Raw genomic sequence first — 17,352 nt, 5'->3', positions numbered from 1 at the left:
TTTTTTTTTTTTTTTTTTTGAAGGAGCGAGCAAACCTTTAAAAAGGAAGGACAATTGATTTTTTGGGGGGGAGCTTAAGTGAACCTTTACTTTGGCAGCCGGTCGTGGAGCAGGTAAGTTTCTGGCCTTCTGTCTCCTCGTCTCGGCGCATTTTCTCCCGTCTCCCGATGTGTTTGTTGCCGGGGTGTGTGTGTGTGTGTGTGTGTGCGCTGGAAGTGTGCGCGGGGGGGGCAGTTGTGTAACAAACGCGTTGGCAGAATAAACTCCGGTTGCAAGAAATGGGCAAAACGAGGAAGAAAGAAGGGGAGGGAGAAAGAGGAGGAGTGTGTGTGTGTGTGTGTGTGTGTGTGTGTGTGTGTGTGTGTATGTATGTATGTGCGTGTGTGCATGTATGTCTGTGTGTGTGTGCGCTGGGGAGGGGGGACTGACCGGGTCCGCTTAAAGGGAGAGGCTCCGGGAGCTCTCCGGAGCCGGCGGTGGGGCTGCGCGGCGCCGGGCAGGGGCAGAGCCGGGGGGAGCCCGGGCTGCGCCGATCGATGGGGCGGGGGGGGGCCGGCGCTGGCGGCGAGAGAGCGAGCGCGCTGCAATGGCAGGAGCGGGGCTCGGCGGGATCCCGCTGAGGAGGAGGAGGAGGAGGAAGAGGAAGAGCGGGATGCGGCCGGCGCGGGTCGGTGGCTGCGCAGTCCCCGCAGGTGCGGCCGCGGCTCGGGGCTGCGGGGAGAGGGAGCGGGGCCGCCGGGCAGGGCCCCCCCCCGTGCTTCCCCCAACTTGAACTTCCCGTAGTTACCGGAGTTACGGCGGCGGCCGGCGGGCAGGACGGGCGGGAGGCCTCGCGCCGGGCCCGGGGCTGCCGTCTCCTCCTCCTCCTCCTCCTCCTCCTCCTCCTTCTTCCGCGGGGCACCGCAGTTCTCGGCCGGGGCGGAGCGGGGGCTCGGCCCGGGGATGGAGCGGCTCCGGGCGCTGCGGAGTTGCCGGGGCGGGGGGTGCGGCGGGGCTGCCCGCTTTCCCGGCAGAGTTCCGGCCACTTGGTAGTTGCTCCGGGCACAGCGCGGAGTTCAGGGTGGTCTATGCTGTGTGTGTTGCGTTTGGGTTTTTGGTGGTGGTCGGTTTTTGTTGCCTTTTTTTTTTTTTTTTTTTGGGGGGGGGGGGGGGGGGGCTCAGCTTTGGAAACGTTACGCTTCCTCGCTCCTCCCCTGGAGAGCAGCCCGGCGTGGAGGGAGGAGGGAGGAGAAAGGGGTGCTCTGTGTGCGTGTATGCGCGTATGGAGCAAGGGGGCAGCCCCCAGCCCGACCCCCCTCAGCCCTCCCAAGTTGCTGCCCGCCCGCCGCGGTGCGTCCCGCAGGCCTCTAAAGCTGTTTGTTGTTGTGTTCCCCCCGCCCTGACCCCCTCCCCACCCCTCTCCTCCCCACCCTCTGCTCAGGTCGGAGGAGGGTTTAAAGGCAGGTGCGCCCGAGGCCGCTCGCCATGTCCAGATCCGGGGACAGGACCTCCACCTTCGACCCCAGCCACAGCGACAACCTGCTGCACGGCCTCAACCTGCTGTGGAGGAAGCAGCTCTTCTGCGACGTCACCTTGACGGCCCAGGGCCAGCAGTTCCACTGCCACAAGGCTGTGCTGGCCTCCTGCTCCCAATACTTCCGATCCCTCTTCTCCAGCGGCGGCGGCCACCCCCACGCCCTGGGGCTGGGGCCCGGCGCCCAGGACGGGCTGGGGGGGGCCCCCCCGAAGGAGCCGCCGCCGCCGCCGCAGGAGGAGCCGGGCACTCCGTCCTCCTCCCCCGAGGACAAGCTGCTGGCCAGCCCGCGGGCCATCAACAACCTGGTGCTGCAGGGCTGCTCGTCCATCGGGCTGCGCCTGGTGCTGGAGTACCTCTACACGGCCAACGTCACCCTCTCGCTGGACACGGTGGAGGAGGTGCTGTCGGTCAGCAAGATCCTGCACATCCCGCAGGTCACCAAGCTGTGCGTGCAGTTCCTCAACGACCAGATCTCGGTGCAGAACTACAAGCAGGTGTGCAAGATCGCCGCGCTGCACGGCCTGGAGGAGACCAAGAAGCTGGCCAACAAGTACCTGGTGGAAGACGTGCTGCTGCTCAACTTCGAGGAGATGCGCGCTCTGCTCGACTCGCTGCCCCCCCCCGTCGAGTCGGAGCTGGCCCTCTTTCAGATGTCCGTGCTCTGGCTGGAGCACGACCGGGAGACCCGCATGCAATACGCCCCGGACCTGATGAAGCGCCTCCGCTTCGCCCTCATCCCGGCGCCAGAGCTGGTGGAGCGGGTGCAGTCGGTGGATTTCATGCGCACCGACCCCGTCTGCCAGAAGCTGCTGCTGGACGCCATGAACTACCACCTGATGCCCTTCAGGCAGCACTGCCGGCAGAGCCTGGCCAGCAGGTGAGGGGGGCCGGGCCCGGGGGGTCCCCGCGGGTCGCGAGGCGGGGCCGGGCCGGGAGAGGCCTCCCAGGTGCGGGGCTCCCGGCGGGCGGGGCTGCCCGCCATGCATGGACCGTGGCGCGACCCCTCTCCGTGGCCACCGCTCCCCATTGGGGCAGCGATCCGCACTGGGAGCTGCCGTCGTGCTGGCGCCGTGGGGCCGGAGTGTGAGCGTAGGGTCACGCGGGGGCAGGCTGCTGTAATGACCCACTCTGGGCCGTATGTTGGATTTTGTCCCCGGTTTTTAACAAGGAGGTGAATCTTCGGGACATAACAGCACCCCTGTCCTAAATCCAGTGAATTATTTTTATAAGTAAGTGTTGTTCGTGCGCACCTTGATACTGGTGATGCTCAGGTGATGTTCACGCTGCGCCTGGAAACTTGTGACTTCGGCCCCTCTGTAGCTGTGACTTGGTTATTTTCTTTGAATAATGCAGTGAATCACGATGCCAAAGGTTGACAACGTGAGGTTGGTGTTGGGAACTGGAAGCACAGCACAGACTTTAATGAAGAGTAAATACACCCAAAACGAAGGGCTGTTTTGTTTCTCCTTTTAAAATATGTTCCGACCTGATCTCATTCAGAACCAGGAAGATAATGCCATCCTCCAGGTGCAGTGACACGGTAGTGCAGGAATCGGAGCACACTCTGAGTGTGTTATGCAGCCTTTTAGCTAAGAGGTGGATGTTGTTAATGACTTAACAGTAGCAAGAAGAAATAATACACTCTTTAATACTTTAGAAAAAGTGCACTTACGTTAGTGCAGGGGGTTCCTCTTCTCTAAGAGGTACCCTAGTGATTTAAGTTGAGGAATGCTCTGCCTTCTCTCATTACCCAGCTAGCTGCTCTGTTAGTGTTTTGTCATGCTCATCACCTTGCTGTCTGATCGATCTCGCTCCTAAACCCCACAACAAAAAGCAAACACCAGCGTTTCGCAGGGCAGAGTGTTTCTGAGAGGCTGCTGTTCCAGCTGCTGTGTCCCCTCTGCATTTCAATATTCAGAGCCGCCGACTTTCAGAATGCAAACCCAGCACCGAGTTGTGAGTTAGCCGCTGTGCGCCGCCTGGGGCATGCTGGGGCTCGTGTCCTGGAGGATTGCTGCGATACCGGCTGCTTGGTTCAGTGGAGATACCTTCCAGCTTCACTGGTCCATGTCATTTGAAGGATATGTAGTGGTGTTCTGACCACTGAATGCTTACAAGTGTCATGGATGCTGCAAGCATCTGATACTCCTGGTGCTGGAGGCTGGCTTCTCACATTAGCGGGAGCGTGCACAAAAGGATCCTTCTCTAGACCTAGATTAGATTCAAAGTTGCGCTCACTTAATGGCTAATGAGGAGTCCAAACACCACTGTTATTTTTGTAAGAGCTCTGCATGGATAGGCAGGGGGTAGCGTTTTAAGAGCCCTTAAATGTAATGGGGTAACACACCGTCACCTTCCCAACTTCAGCAGTGTTTCATGGCAGCGTTGTTACTGGGTTCTGTTGATTGAGTTCTTTGGCACTGTTGAAATTGGAGTGAAAACACTGAGATTTCTGCTCTTTATAAGCAGGCATTAGAACTTACTCAGAATGTTGGAGATGTCGAAACTCTGTGTGGTAGATAATACAATCACTACATTCTAATTTGGGTCTTGGGTGATATTTTTTGAAATTTATAAAGGTCATGAAGGCCTGTCTTTGAATCTTAATCATGCTTAGATTTCATCAGAGTGTCTAGATGTGGAAATGCCTTCGCAAACGTGAATGAGGAAACAAAAAACATTCCCAGGACTATAGAAATTTCCAAACTTGTGCCTCACGTTACCCATAGTGTCTCCAAAGCTGCAATTCTGACATGTTGACATCCAGAAAAATTTTTGTTTTAAGGAAGAAAATCCTCAAAAAGTCTCTGAAGTTACCAATTTGCAGAAGGAAATCTTAAAGTAACTGAGCAGCTAAGTATATGTGCAAATAGATAAAGTCCTTCTCTGTGTAATAATTTTTAGCCCAGATTACCTTTTCTGTGAGCAGTGGTGACCTTGGTAATTTAGAATTTAAAGTTTAATGAAAGGTCATTCACAAAAGGCTCACACGTCTTTAGGAAGAGATTAATTGTTCCTCTTGTGCAGCATAATATATACTGTGTGATATACCATGTGCTAGTGAGAAGCGCAGCAGCACAGAGCTGCAGTCACCTGCTTACAGCCCTTGGAAGGAATTAGGAAAATCCTGGAGTAATCGCATCCAGAATCATGATTTGCCAATAACTTTTCTGTCTTTTTAAAAGCAGTATTTTTTGTAAAGTGCTGTGTTGTGAAAAAGTGCATGTACACATATATACACACTACCATTTTGGAATTGAGCTTACTTATGTTTCTTAAGCAAAGTAAGCGTAATGGAGAGCACACAAGGTTTTGTGGCTGTCAAGCAATTTTGGATCATGATCCGGTGTGTGCACTGCCAGCAGAGCTACTGGTAAACGTGGTGCTACCAGTGCAGATTCTGCAGTGCTGGCAGTGCCTGGGCTGGGACATCCCAGTTCATCGTCTGTGGCACATGGGCAGGGTTCTGCCAAAATGAGAAAAGGGTATTTACCCACAGGGAGATTGCCTTTATTTTTTTTCCTGAAGATTCCTGAGAGAAGGTAAATGTTTGAATGCCCCCATGCGTTTTTGTAAACTTATTTTTCAAAGCACAGCAGCTAAATGTTTGCTGTCTGAAAAGTTGAGAAGTAACATTCCCAACTTCTGAACACCCTTGAGTTTAGGCCGTTATCACAGGAGGCGGATATTTTGGCTCTCATCTGGCATTTAATCAGACACCTCACTCTGCACAAGTTCTGCTTGCTTGTCTGGCTTCCATGCTTTTTACCTAACGTAGGCCTCAGCGTATCAGCTGTTACCAAAGCTTCCCAAGACACAGTCAGCTTTGACATCACTTGAAGGCATTCCATGCAGCACAGATTGGGCCCATTAGGATGACCCCAAACATTAGGCTTAAATGATTTTGGCTGTATGTGAAAGACGCTGTAACTCTGTGCTGCATTACATTTTCTGTAGGTCTGAGAAGAAAATAGGTTTAGGTGGATGAACGTTCATCTTCTGGTTATTTATTTGACTCTCACTGGAGTGTTATCACAGATTAGAATGTCTCTGGTTTATCTTGTAATGCAATGTATTTTATATAATATCTCATATATGTTTTCAGTTTAAAAAAAGTTCTGTGTTAGAGCATTACTGTGTTGCTGGAAAGAATTTCACTTTTAAAGATGAGTGAGCTAGTGAGAATTACGGCTTCAGTATTTACTTGCAACAATGAAAATGGTCAAAAACATCTCTCTGCTATGAAGTGCCAAGTTTTTACCTTTAATTTTGTTTGTGCTAATGCATAATATAGCTGCAGACAGAAAACTGGGAAATATAGAACAATACTTAAATGACAAGGCTTATAATGAATGAAATCTTCCACATAAATATTGTTGCCTTCGTATAGAACATCGTGACGGTGCTATGGTTTTGCTTGCCTTTAACTATTTACAATGATTTGTGCTTCAGACAGACGTGATAAGGTACAGTGGGTGGGGAGAGGCAGCGCAGTACTGCCTGGGAGTTGTTTATCAGTCACAGAACACACACAACCCCTGCTGAAATCAATAGGAATTTGGGCTGGTCAGCTCCTTTCTGGATTTGCAGGCAGAGCAGCAGAGAGAGGTCTGTATGGCTGTATCAGGTAGCTGGAGGCACAGAAGGCTGAGGAAGGTAAAGCTGGGAGAGAGAGAAGATGCAAGAAAAGAAAGGAATTAAGATACCCTGAGTGAGAAACGGGACCTACGTCATGGAAGCAAGAAAGTGCACGTGAGGGAGGGAAAAGGGGAGAGAAGTACAGTTGTAAAGTGAGAAGAGAGAAAGAATAGAATACCAAACAGGAAGACAGGCAAGCAGGAACGGGGGGGAAAGAAAGGCAAATGAAGAGAAGAGAGTGATTGAAACAAAATGAAAAAACTAATTCTTGGCAGAAACAGCATCTGTTGTCAATAACAACTGAGCATTTCAGTTTCTGGAAAACCTGTTTTAGATGTGTGTGGAGGAAAATGGATGAGGATAAACCAACTGACCTGAAATGGGAAAAGTGCTAGGCAGGAAATATGGAATTAACGAGTGAAAGAAAAAGGAGGAAAATAAAAAGACGAAGAGATAAGAAGGCTGAGCCTGACTGTGCTGTCTGTTTTCTGGGTTCAGTGAAGTTCCAGAATGCACAGACCCAGCTGTTTTCCTATACTTTTGTTCCCTGAGTTACTAGACCTTCGAGAGATTAGAAGTGCAAATTCTGGTCCAGCTGAAGCTGATAATAGGGTTTTCTATTTTTCTTTAGTTTCAGCAGAGAGAGGGTGTAATCCAGACTGCTCTGTATTTTGTAATATTAGTGAAAATGTCAGGAAATTAAATTGGCAGGGGATTAAGACAGGATGACCAGTTTTCACTCAGTAGAAAGGTGGTAACTTTTGAGGAAGGGGGAAAACGTAAAGTGAAGAGCAACATGAGACACTAGCATTTATGTGGAAGACATACGTATCCAGTTTGTTTTGCTTTCTACAGAGGAGATTAAAAATGTGAAGAAACTGGTTATCTCTTGAAAATTAAATAATTTCCTTCTTGAATGCACTATTTGTCTACACATTCTTTTTTACTTCAGTTCAACTTCTTTTCCTGCTGAGATTTTTGTAGGCTCCCACTGGAGTTGTTTGGTGGTTGTTTTAAAAAAAAAAAAAAGTGCTTGTTTTTTTTCTCACTGAAATACATTATCATGTGTGCTAGGAACTAGTCACCTAACTCTGTCTTTGTGATTCTTACACCAATATTTGAATTTTTAACTAATATTTGTAGTCATTGTTTATTGTGAATGAGAAATATTTTGAACTCCAAGTTGACATCTGGATAAAAAATCCATCTTACAATAGTCTTGAATTATTAACGTTTGCATTACAACGTGAACAGAGTGAACACGAAGCTCAGGTTTATTTCATTGGGCTTTGGATCGGGTCTTATGTGCCTGAATTAATATCAGTAAATTGTTCCTGTGCCAGGACTCTCTCAGCTGAGCTGCAGAAAAGAGACTGACACATTAGAGGCTGCAGGGAAGCGAACCACAGAACTGTAGTCAGTTTAATCCTAGTTAGTCTCACCTACTTGCCTTACTTGCCTTATGTGCATTCATTTGCCTTTGCAGACAGGCTAGTGCTGAAGTGTAAGCAGAGAGATGGTTGAATATCCAAGAGGAGGGAGAACTGGAGCCCAGGTGCTGTCAGAAGCAGCACAGTTGTCGTAAGACCACTGCTGTGAGTCAGGACCATCCTTTGAAGCTTTCTTAAAGTTGTGTATGTCCTGACCATTAAATCCTCAAGGGCTGTGGGAGCGCTGGGGAGAGCCTGTTTCTTGGCCCAGTTATAGTACTTGTTAGGAAAAAACATAATTAATAGAATATTTAATGGTGTCTGTTATGGGCATTCCTCTTTCCAAAAACTGTAGAAGGTGCCACTGCTCCAGTGTTCAGGTCAGAGGTACCTGGCTAGAGCAATTGTTGTTAACTGCCAGCCCCTCCCAATTTGCATCCTCAGAAGGCACACAGCCCCAGTATCTCCAGCTCCTCATTGTCCTCACACCACTGCCAGGCAGGACTCCCTCCAGATCCAGCTGCCTCCTCCTGAGCAGTGCCGCCTGCTTTTGTTTCTTGAAGGGGGTGGAAATGCAGGCATAGACTGCGTTTGTTAAAATTCTTCCAGTAGCATACTGAAGACAGAGTGGTAGAAAATAGAAAACCTGGCGTGGTGCTACTTGTACCCTTCTTGACTTTTTGGTACACATATGCACATAGATGTATCTGCCTAAGCTTTTTCCCGATAGGGGAAATATTCCACTGGGAAAGCCAGGGGAATTTTTTCTAGCCCTCTTGTTTTAGAGGGAAGGTGATGTTAGTTTAAGAAAAGAATAAAAGAAAACAGTCTTACTAAGCCACTCAAACTGAGGACAAAGTGCTGGACGAAAAGGGAGCTTCCTGTATGTAACAAAAGGTGCCCCTTTCCACCATCTGTGGCAATCTGTGCAGCTCATTTGCAAATCCTATGGGTCCCTGAAAGAATGGAGTTGTCCCTCATGAGATCCTGCACTGATCTTGACCAAGCTTTGCTAACACGGTCCAGGGCTGTCGTGTAAGGAAGAACATGAGCCCCAAATGGTGCAGAGACTCCTAAATATGGACGTTGCCTAGCAAACAATGTCCGCTTAGTATGATTTAGGTGTACCTTTTGCTAATTGAGTGCTATAGGATCAAGGTGAACAACACACACCTGTCTCTCAGCTGTCTGCATGTCCTCTCTTTTCCTGACACGTCCTCCTCACATGGAGAGAGGAGAAGGTCATGCAGACCCTGTCTGCATTTAGTCCTTGAAGGTGGAGGTTCTCCTTAGTGGAAGAATATGGAGGTTCTGAATTTGTGACTACTGACCAGTAAATGAAACGGAGCAGGAATGGTGTAATTATTTCAGTTTATACCCAAAGAGAAATACTTAAAATCTTTTTGAGTTTGCACTCAAAGAGAATGTCCAGTGAATCTTGGGAGTGAGGGGAGTGAGGAGAACAAGCAGCACAAAAGTGAGAGAAAGTGTTTTTGGAAAAAAGCAAAAAAAAACCAAAAAACCCAACAAACTTTCAGTTCTGATAAACAGATAATAGGAAAAAGTCCTCCTGATCTGTAAAAACACCATTTTATCTTTTCAAATTACTCATATTAAAAAAAAAAAAAAAAAAAAAAAGCAGTTTTGTAAGTAGGACAGTTTGTTATTATCCTTTTGCAAAGTATGGCCTGAAAGGGTCAAACATTCAAGTTAATTGGAATCCTGATTAAAAATTTCGGGCTGGCCTCCACTGCTCGGTAAACATCTCTTTCTGTTGTTGGTTTTGTTGGTATCCTGCCTGGAATTACAGGTTTCTCAAGCTACCCACCAACTTACCAAACTACTAAAGAAATTACACTGTATGGGAAGAGAAAATCCGTTATTAGATACTTTCTGGCATTGCTTTTCATGTTTGTTGGCTTCCTGAAATTTTCTTTAAAGACTGTCATGCCTAGTGCCATTAGTAGTCGACTCTTCTTGCTGTATTCTTGGAAAGCAGACAATGAACTTTGAGCAAATGTTATCAGCTGCCAAGTTCAGTGGAAACGGACGGTTTGCACTGAAGCTGGAAGCAAACAGAGGTTGATGCCGCAGCAGATTCTTCTGATCTTCCCCTGACTGCTGCCTCCTTTCAGAAAAATAAAGTGGAAAAGGTAGCCAGTCACGGCTTATGTGAGGCAGCAGCAGGTTCTGCTTCTCAACAGCTTCTAACGAAAAGGAAGCTCAGCTGGAGAGAACACAGCCTCTGGTGCAGAGACCTCCTGTAGTCATAGATGTCTGATATAGAATCAAAAAAGAAAGACTTCCTGACTTTTCACAGTGTGCTTGTCAGTAAGAAGAGCTGACTGAAATTTTCTAAGAGAAAAATGCAGACTTGACCACCCTGAAGCATTCTATAAACATTTCCTTCTTACTTCTGCTATCTAAAACAACAACAACAAAAAAAAACAACAAAAAAAAAAGAGATAAGGAAACCAAATTCCAATAGCATTTAGATTTGACATTTTCTTCATGATTTTTTTTGTTTGTTTGTTTTGTTTTTTTAAGTATTCAGGATCGAGGGAGTGTAAGATTCTTCAGAACTGCCAGCAATATGGTAAATTGGCTGTTTGCAGGATTTTGCCAATAAGGTTTATGGCACAGGAGATTTTGTGATTGTTGTGAGTAAAAGATTTGCTAGTAACATTACTGTGATTCAGATATATCCCTTACAATGCTTCGGATATTCACTGAGTTGCTAGTAAGGTTATCTTCAGCATTCAGATCTCAGTAAATGTAAAGATGTGTTCAGACGATCTATTAGTATGGGTGTCATTGTTGTAGGAAGTGCCCAAGGCAATTAGACCTGCAGTTTTGTAATAAGCTTCCACAGGAAGATAGTTGGTTGCAACATAATTGATGCAAAAGGGGTGATACCTTTGACGAAGGAAATGTTTAGGGAGATAAGCTCATCACACAGACAGCACTATATCAGCTATCAGGTACAGTGGTGTTGTGTAGGGGTACAACAACCCTGACAAAACTCCACATAGAAAAGCTGCTGAGAAACTTTCTGAGGAAGTGGTGGTACCAGTCTCCTCTCAACACAAAGAATAGGCTGGATTACAGGGAGACAAAGATGAAAGCACATTCTTCTGTGTTCCTCCCAAAGAAAAGCTGATGATAGATGCCGCTCTGCCAGGATAGTGACCCACTTTTAAGACATCCGTTCAGAGGATTTTATCCCCAAAGGAAAAGGCTTTCACTTTAAATATCCTACAGCTAAAAATATTCCGTAACTCTTTGAGATTTACTCATTCTAAATGAGTAGCAGCAATGGGATTGGATTCATAAAGAAAAAAAATGGATATGCAGAGCTCCAAGCACATTTTAAGTTATTTCAGTACATGGAAAGGAAACTTGTTTAGCAACAGTAGCTATGAAGGCATTCAAAGAAAACTCTGACTTGTCAGGTCAGTGTGCAACAGTTAAGTGTGGCCTGTCAGTCAAAAGGTTCGCCTACCTGTGGGCTCTTGCTTTTTAGATGGAGACAAAACAGAACAACCAGTGACTCTCCTTTCTAATGCAATTATTTTTTAAACAAATAAATACATTGGGGGAAAAAAAAACAAATAAAAAACAAAACATGAGTAGATTCTGAGGGAAAAAAAATAACAGATCTCTCTGTGTTCACAGCAAGTCATCCCAATTTAGTAATTATGCTCCTAAAATTCAGCCTGCCACTGGTCATCAGGTCTGTGCCATGTCTGTACAAAAAGGAGAAAAAGTGAGGGAGCAGCTGTATCTTGGGCATCACTGAAGATGTTTAGTGAATGTCACTGTGAGCTCTGATGCAATGAAAATGTGTACTGTGGTGGTTCTTTTTGTTATGCAGGCTTATAAAGAGAATGAGGAGATGAAAAGGAGACTCTTCATGATGCTAAAGTGAATTGTCAGACTGATTTTTTTTTTTGGTGCATGATTTCAATAGGAAGTTTTTCCACATTCTTTCAGGTGGGTCTCCAGCAGTAGAATAGACAAGCAAGAAAAGTCAATTCATAAAGAAACATATGTTCAGTGTGTTTGTGAATGTCTTTTGAACCTAAGAACTAAATTATTTCTTGGTCACAATTTGCAGAGAGATCAAGGGAATCCTCAGTGTGCTTTGGGTTCTGACAAATCTGAAATATTCTTTTCAGTTTGTACGTTGCCCACAAGATGGATATTCCTGGCAGTTCAGAGTTGCAGCAGAACTGCTACCTACGGGACTTAATACGATGATGGGGAGAGCTTAGGTCCTTCCCCTGGCAATACTGTGGGGTTGGGAAGAGATTCTGGATACCTATCACCTACAGGTTGCAGTCTTCATTAATTCATTGACATGCTAATAAAGCCTCTCAGTATTTTTCTGTCCAAAATAAAGCTTGCTGTTGTATCCTATGGCTTTCATCAAGTTCATATTTAAACTCCTGGTTAATGATATTTTCCCACTATTAAGCATGTGTTGCCTATCATGACTATCTTTGCAGTCAGTTGTGGAAGCCAACTGCATTGAAATAAGCAGTTTTTGTAAGATGTTGTTGCACTGAAATGCCTATCCAGAACTGGGAGAGGGAGTTGCTAAAGATCTCATAATATGTTCTGGAATGGCAAAACAGATTCTTCAGCCATGGGTATATGCACGTCTGCATCGTCAGTTCACATTTGCAAACAGCAATTGGATTCTCCCTTATATCTTTGTTGGACACAAAACTCCTTCTGTGGCCTCTTAGGAAGAAGAAAGTTGTGGAGGACCATCCTGGTTTCTGAAGGTTAAATTAAGTCTTTAGTGTTAAGAAAAGAAAGGTCTGTATCTGAAATGCTAACTGACACAGGTTATTTATCTGTGTATGCTTTTTGTGGGATTCTTGCTACTTGTTGCTTTGGCGTATCACATTGTATCAGCCTCTACTTTCTCTAGTCTTTTGGCCTGATGAAGTTTGTGGACGCACCTAAAATTTACCATCTGCTCAGGTGCTCTTGCTAAATACGAACTGGCCTTTTGCCTATTGTGTTTGAGCCTCAGTTCCATGAGAAAACATCTGAGGTTTAGTTTGGCTCTGCTGCACGTCAGGTCAGAGCTCAAGAAGGAGCGAGGTACCCCACGTGTGCCACAAGTTTCCTGGTCTGAAGAGCCATGTGACTCCTTCCATACTCAAGCTGGAGTGACAGTGACTAAAAGAGAATGAATGTTCCAAGGTTTTGGTGTTATTGTAGCCTTGAGTTAATAGGAAAGTGGAGTTGGAACAGCCTTTCTTTCTTTTCCCATGAATTACCATTATCGCCTTTATGCCCAAGATGCAGTTTTCTTTCTGATGTAACACTACACCAACTGTCTGAAGAAACACAGGATTGTCATTCTTTGTTTTATTCTCTTACATTCTATTCTCTGTGCATTCACTAATGCAGAAAGTGAAGCTTTACTGCATTGTTTAAAAACTGAAGGAATCTGGAGCAAACCTGTTGATGGAGCTTATTTTCTTGCCCATCTTTGTAGAATGAACTATTAAGTGTCAAGATGGGGAAAACACAGCAATGCAAGGTTGAGGGATAAGCTAATAAAAAAAAAAAAAACAATGTACAAGAAGAATATTTCCCATTAATGTGTTTTCCATTAACATGAGGCTATCATGGTAGCAAAGGAGCTTTGGGTGGATGTGGCTGTAGGTATTATTGAGATCTGTCACTGTCGTTTCTGCTGATTCTTCATAAGATGATAAGCTCTTCTGGGCTCAGTGTTTTGCCCAGTGTATTCTCAGTTAGTTTAGACTGTAAAATAAGCACCCTGAATTTTAGGGCTGATGCACATCTCCTGCAGCCTTGAAGGTGAGTAGCATTTAGGTATGTTGATAAGCATTCAACATCTCTGGCAATGAAACCATTTATGAGTTCCTCAAATTCAGAGTTCTCAGGTTTGTGTGCTTGGATGAAACCACACTTATTGACTTTAAAATATACTTTGATTTACAGTCTTATAAGTACACAAGATAAGTTTCAGACCACATGAGCTCCCAGAATCTTAATTAAGGTGAATTGTTTTAAAATCCTAGCAAAACAGAAACTGCGAAGTGTTTGCAGAATAATAACAGCACATGTACGTGCATCAGTCAGAGCAAGAGTTCTGCACTGTAGGTATAAGAAACACTTTGGGGATAAGATATCAATAATTTTATCTCAGCTTTTTGTGTGACATCGGCCTGCTGGTTCATGATTAACATTATTTCAGCTTTCCTGACCAAGACCTGCTACTGTTAATTGAACACAAGGTGCTCGTAATAGCCTTGGTAGGGACACTGTGAACCACAGGATGTGACTGAGCAGTGTATTACACTGTGAAATACAGACTGTGAAGAGAGACTATTTCTGACAGAATATCAGGTGTTACTCATGATAATACTGAGTTATTCAAATAGCAAACGTGTAATAATGCAAGAAGAGGAGAATCTTTATCTTACATGTATTTTTTAATTCTTCATTCATCTTAGTGTTTCACTGAATTGCATTATTAATATTTGTAAAGACTTCTGCATATATGCAGTGACCATTTTCAGATGTTTCTTATTTTAGTATGTGTGGTGAGATGTATGTGAAAGTTTTAACAGAACTGTTCGGTGTGATATCAAACACAGATCTAATGTAATATAATAGAGCTGAGAACATTTTTTTTCAAACTCTAAATGTTGGGATTCACACCAAAACTTGAAGAGCAGAATTGGTTTCAAGTAAACAGAGTTGGCTCCAAGAAAACATCTCTCTTTAAAACATACATATCTTCAGTCACTGTATTATCTTTACGTGGTTCACTAGAAGAGCTCTCAATACAAATTAGTTAGATATTGTATGTTTTTGAGGGAGATAACCCATCTCTTGTTAGTCGAGTGAACATTCCCTTTGCTTTTGATGGAGACTATGTTGGCTATTAAATTCATGTTAAACTTTAATGTAAGGTTTCTGTTCATACTATTTTCCATGTAAGAAAATGAAACGTTTTTAGAAATTCCCAAGTAGCAGTGCCACTTCCTCTCAGGATATAGCAAATTCTCAGATTGTTTAGCTGGAAAAGTAATGTTAAGGATAGTTGCAGCTGCCAAAGTCTGGAAACTCAGAGTTACATCTGACATTTCATTCTTCACCTTAACTATTGAGCCTTGGCCATTCATTGGTTTTTCACAGTGCTTTGGAGTTAGAAGGGAGTTTCACAGATGAAAGATGAAAATCAAAATAAACTCCTTTATCAAGTAAACCTTGCAAGGGCATTCTGAATTTTACAATACACAGGGAGTTGATTGTGATATAACATACAACACAAGGGGGTTGGAATAAACAATTTATTCTCTATTGTTAGGGATGGCCATGCATAACTGACTTATGGCTCTGGTTTGCTCCGCCACTTGTTACATGTGTAGTCATCCCTAACTCATACCAAAAATAGTTTATCACGCTCCTGCGTTGCATAGTTTTTATCAAATGTTCTCTCATTAAAAACTTAACTGGGAGATTGAACATTTCAAGATGCTGGCAAATGTTTATGAAAGCGTTCCCCAGAGCTTGGTCTCACTGAGTTGAGTCCGCGCTGACAGCAGTCACGAGATGGCTCCTGATATCATGTACAGACATAGTCTAGTGGGCAGGTAACAGTCATCATCTGACAGTAAGTAGCAGGTTTAGTACCGAGGTCAAAGGCTGGCTGTTCAGAAAGCCTGCAGGGCTGTGGGGGCTGCCTGGAGCTGGGAGCACAGCGTGGTGTGGGGCAGCTGTGGTGCCCACAACAGAAGGGTGACTGTTTCTCTGCTGGCACTTCAAGGCCTTCCATGAGCCCTCAGTTCTGTGAAAGACAAACAAGGCCATCTGCCAAAGAATTCCCTGGCCATCATTGCAGTAGATGAAACTACAGACTGTAGTCATCCTCTTTGTAGCCATTTGGAGGGTTTCATTCGTAAGTATCATCTGGATCAGGTATTCATCTTTGTGCTCGTTTCCTGAGTGAAGTTTGTGTTGGGTGCTCCCTTCCTGAATGAAGTTCAGGGCAATGAAGCTAGAGGATCTGGTGCACTCTGAGAAGTGGCAGAGGGAACTGGGATTGTTCAGTCCAGAGAAGAGGAGGCTCAGGGGAGGCCTTACCACTCTCTGCAATGACCAATGACCTGAAAGGAGGTTGTAGTGAAGTGGGAGCTGGCCTCTTCTCCTAGGTAGCAGTGATAGTCTGAGGGAGAATGGCTTTATGTTTCACAAGAGAAGGTTCGGGTTGGATATTAGGAACAACTTCTTCTCAGAAACAGTGGCAAGGTACTGGAACAGGCTGCCCAGGGAGGTGGTGGAGTCACCGTCCCTGGAGGTGTTCTAGAACCGTGTGGACATGGCACTGAGGGACATGGTTAGGGGGCATGGTGGGGATGGGCTGATGATTGGACTAAGTGATCTTAGTGGTCTTTTCCAACCTTAATGATTTTGTGATTCTGTTATTTTGGGTGGCTGTGCACATCTAAAGCACAGCTCCAGTCATTTTGCACAGTCTCCTGAAGAGAGGTTGCAGTCCTTGCAGGAATATCAGTTAGGCTGTAGCCACTTGCATATCTTCATGGCAAAGCATCCTGTCCTGGAGTGCTCTGTAGGGCCTGGAGCACCTGGTCACTGCGTGCAGGGCTGTGGTGATGGGGTTTGGTCAGCAGCATTCCCAGATTGCTTTGCAAGGAGAGTTTGCTACAGACCAACATATTGATTGCTGCAGTGATATTACTCTGACTGGAAAAACATTGGTGTTTAGTAAGCGTGCTTACCATCAAATGCATGCACATTTGTTTGTGTTGGTGCAAATTTTCCAGGCTACCTCACCTTCCTCCTTAACAGGAACAGTTTGAGCGTAGACCTTATTTCATTGTTATCACTCTCTAGCTTAGTATTACCGATGAAAGTTCAATTGTATGTGAAGTGACTATTAAAGCACCGAGACTCATCCGGGGGTCTGGGCCTGCCCTCCCCTTTTTGCTTCCAATTGTGCTAAATCCCTTAATGTTGTGAAGAAAGCGTACATTCATCAGGTAGAGTGTTGGAGGCCAGGGTGCAGATAACCGCTTTTACTGCATATGAGACATTGCAGTCCTGTTCTTAAGAACTGCCAGGCAGATTGGGAATCACGGTCACGGTTAATAGCAGCGAATTGCCAGCAGTTGATGGGTGGGTAGTCACTCCTTTCAGTGGTTGCCCCCTGGGGGAGAAGGTAGAAAAACAGAGGGAGGGAATTAGAGTGACTTTGCACAGTTGAGCAGGTTCATGCCGCTGGATCAGTGGCAAGCATTGGCAGGGCTCCACTCTGGGGAGGCTCACAACAACATCACAGTCTCATTTTTACCAATTGGTGTTGCTATAGCCAGTGGTGCACAGGGGGAGAGCAAGGAGAAGGGGGGAGAGCTGGGGGAGAGGGAAAGCAAGAGCCTGGACTAAATTAAACAAACAAAAGTGCTTGTAAGTAGTGTTTAACCCATAACCGTTAGCCCAGTGCTGCTAATTGTGCTAAACTATGTATCTGAAGTTCAGTGTGTGATTAAAGAGTTGGCTCACAAACTCTCTGCATAACCTTAATTTTTTCAAGGTTCTTTGAGTGTAGAATGGCTTATAATAATGATTTTGACTAATACGATTTTTGACATGCAACTTTAATGCTTAACCTTAGTACAACTCCAGAGCATTTCATGTGTATTCAGCTGTAAAGAGTGATGATTTAAAGGGATAATATAAGAAAAAGGTCGTTCT

The 17,352-nt window shown here is 45.2% G+C and overlaps 2 protein-coding genes across 4 annotated transcripts in view; one reads left to right on the top strand and one right to left on the bottom strand.

The window, feature by feature from the left end:
• LOC110393501 (serine/arginine repetitive matrix protein 1-like) overlaps positions 1-1,466 on the bottom strand; it is a 3,124-nt gene extending 1,658 nt beyond the window's left edge. Inside the window, exons 1-2 of the mRNA XM_021386397.1 lie at positions 1,450-1,466; positions 91-1,035 (exon numbers count right to left, since the gene is read on the bottom strand). Coding sequence (XP_021242072.1) covers positions 91-1,035; positions 1,450-1,466 — 962 coding nt within the window. The remainder of the gene's footprint in view (positions 1-90; positions 1,036-1,449) is intronic.
• Positions 19-17,352, top strand: part of KLHL14 (kelch like family member 14) — a 63,977-nt gene continuing 46,643 nt past the window's right edge. Inside the window, exons 1-2 of one of the 3 annotated variants that reach the window (XM_021387248.1) lie at positions 19-113; positions 1,421-2,393. In XM_021387248.1, the coding sequence (XP_021242923.1) occupies positions 1,465-2,393 (929 nt within the window). In that variant the 5' untranslated portion in view covers positions 19-113; positions 1,421-1,464. Of the gene's footprint in view, positions 114-553; positions 693-805; positions 1,029-1,420; positions 2,394-17,352 lie in introns of those variants that run through there. The other 2 variants (XM_021387245.1, XM_021387246.1) reach the window with 2 other exon arrangements.

This window comes from Numida meleagris, chromosome 2, assembly GCF_002078875.1.
Source record: "Numida meleagris isolate 19003 breed g44 Domestic line chromosome 2, NumMel1.0, whole genome shotgun sequence".
NCBI lineage: Eukaryota > Metazoa > Chordata > Aves > Galliformes > Numididae > Numida > Numida meleagris.
The sequence above is the reverse complement of the archived record's forward strand: the minus strand, read 5'-3'. Positions and strand labels throughout refer to the sequence as shown.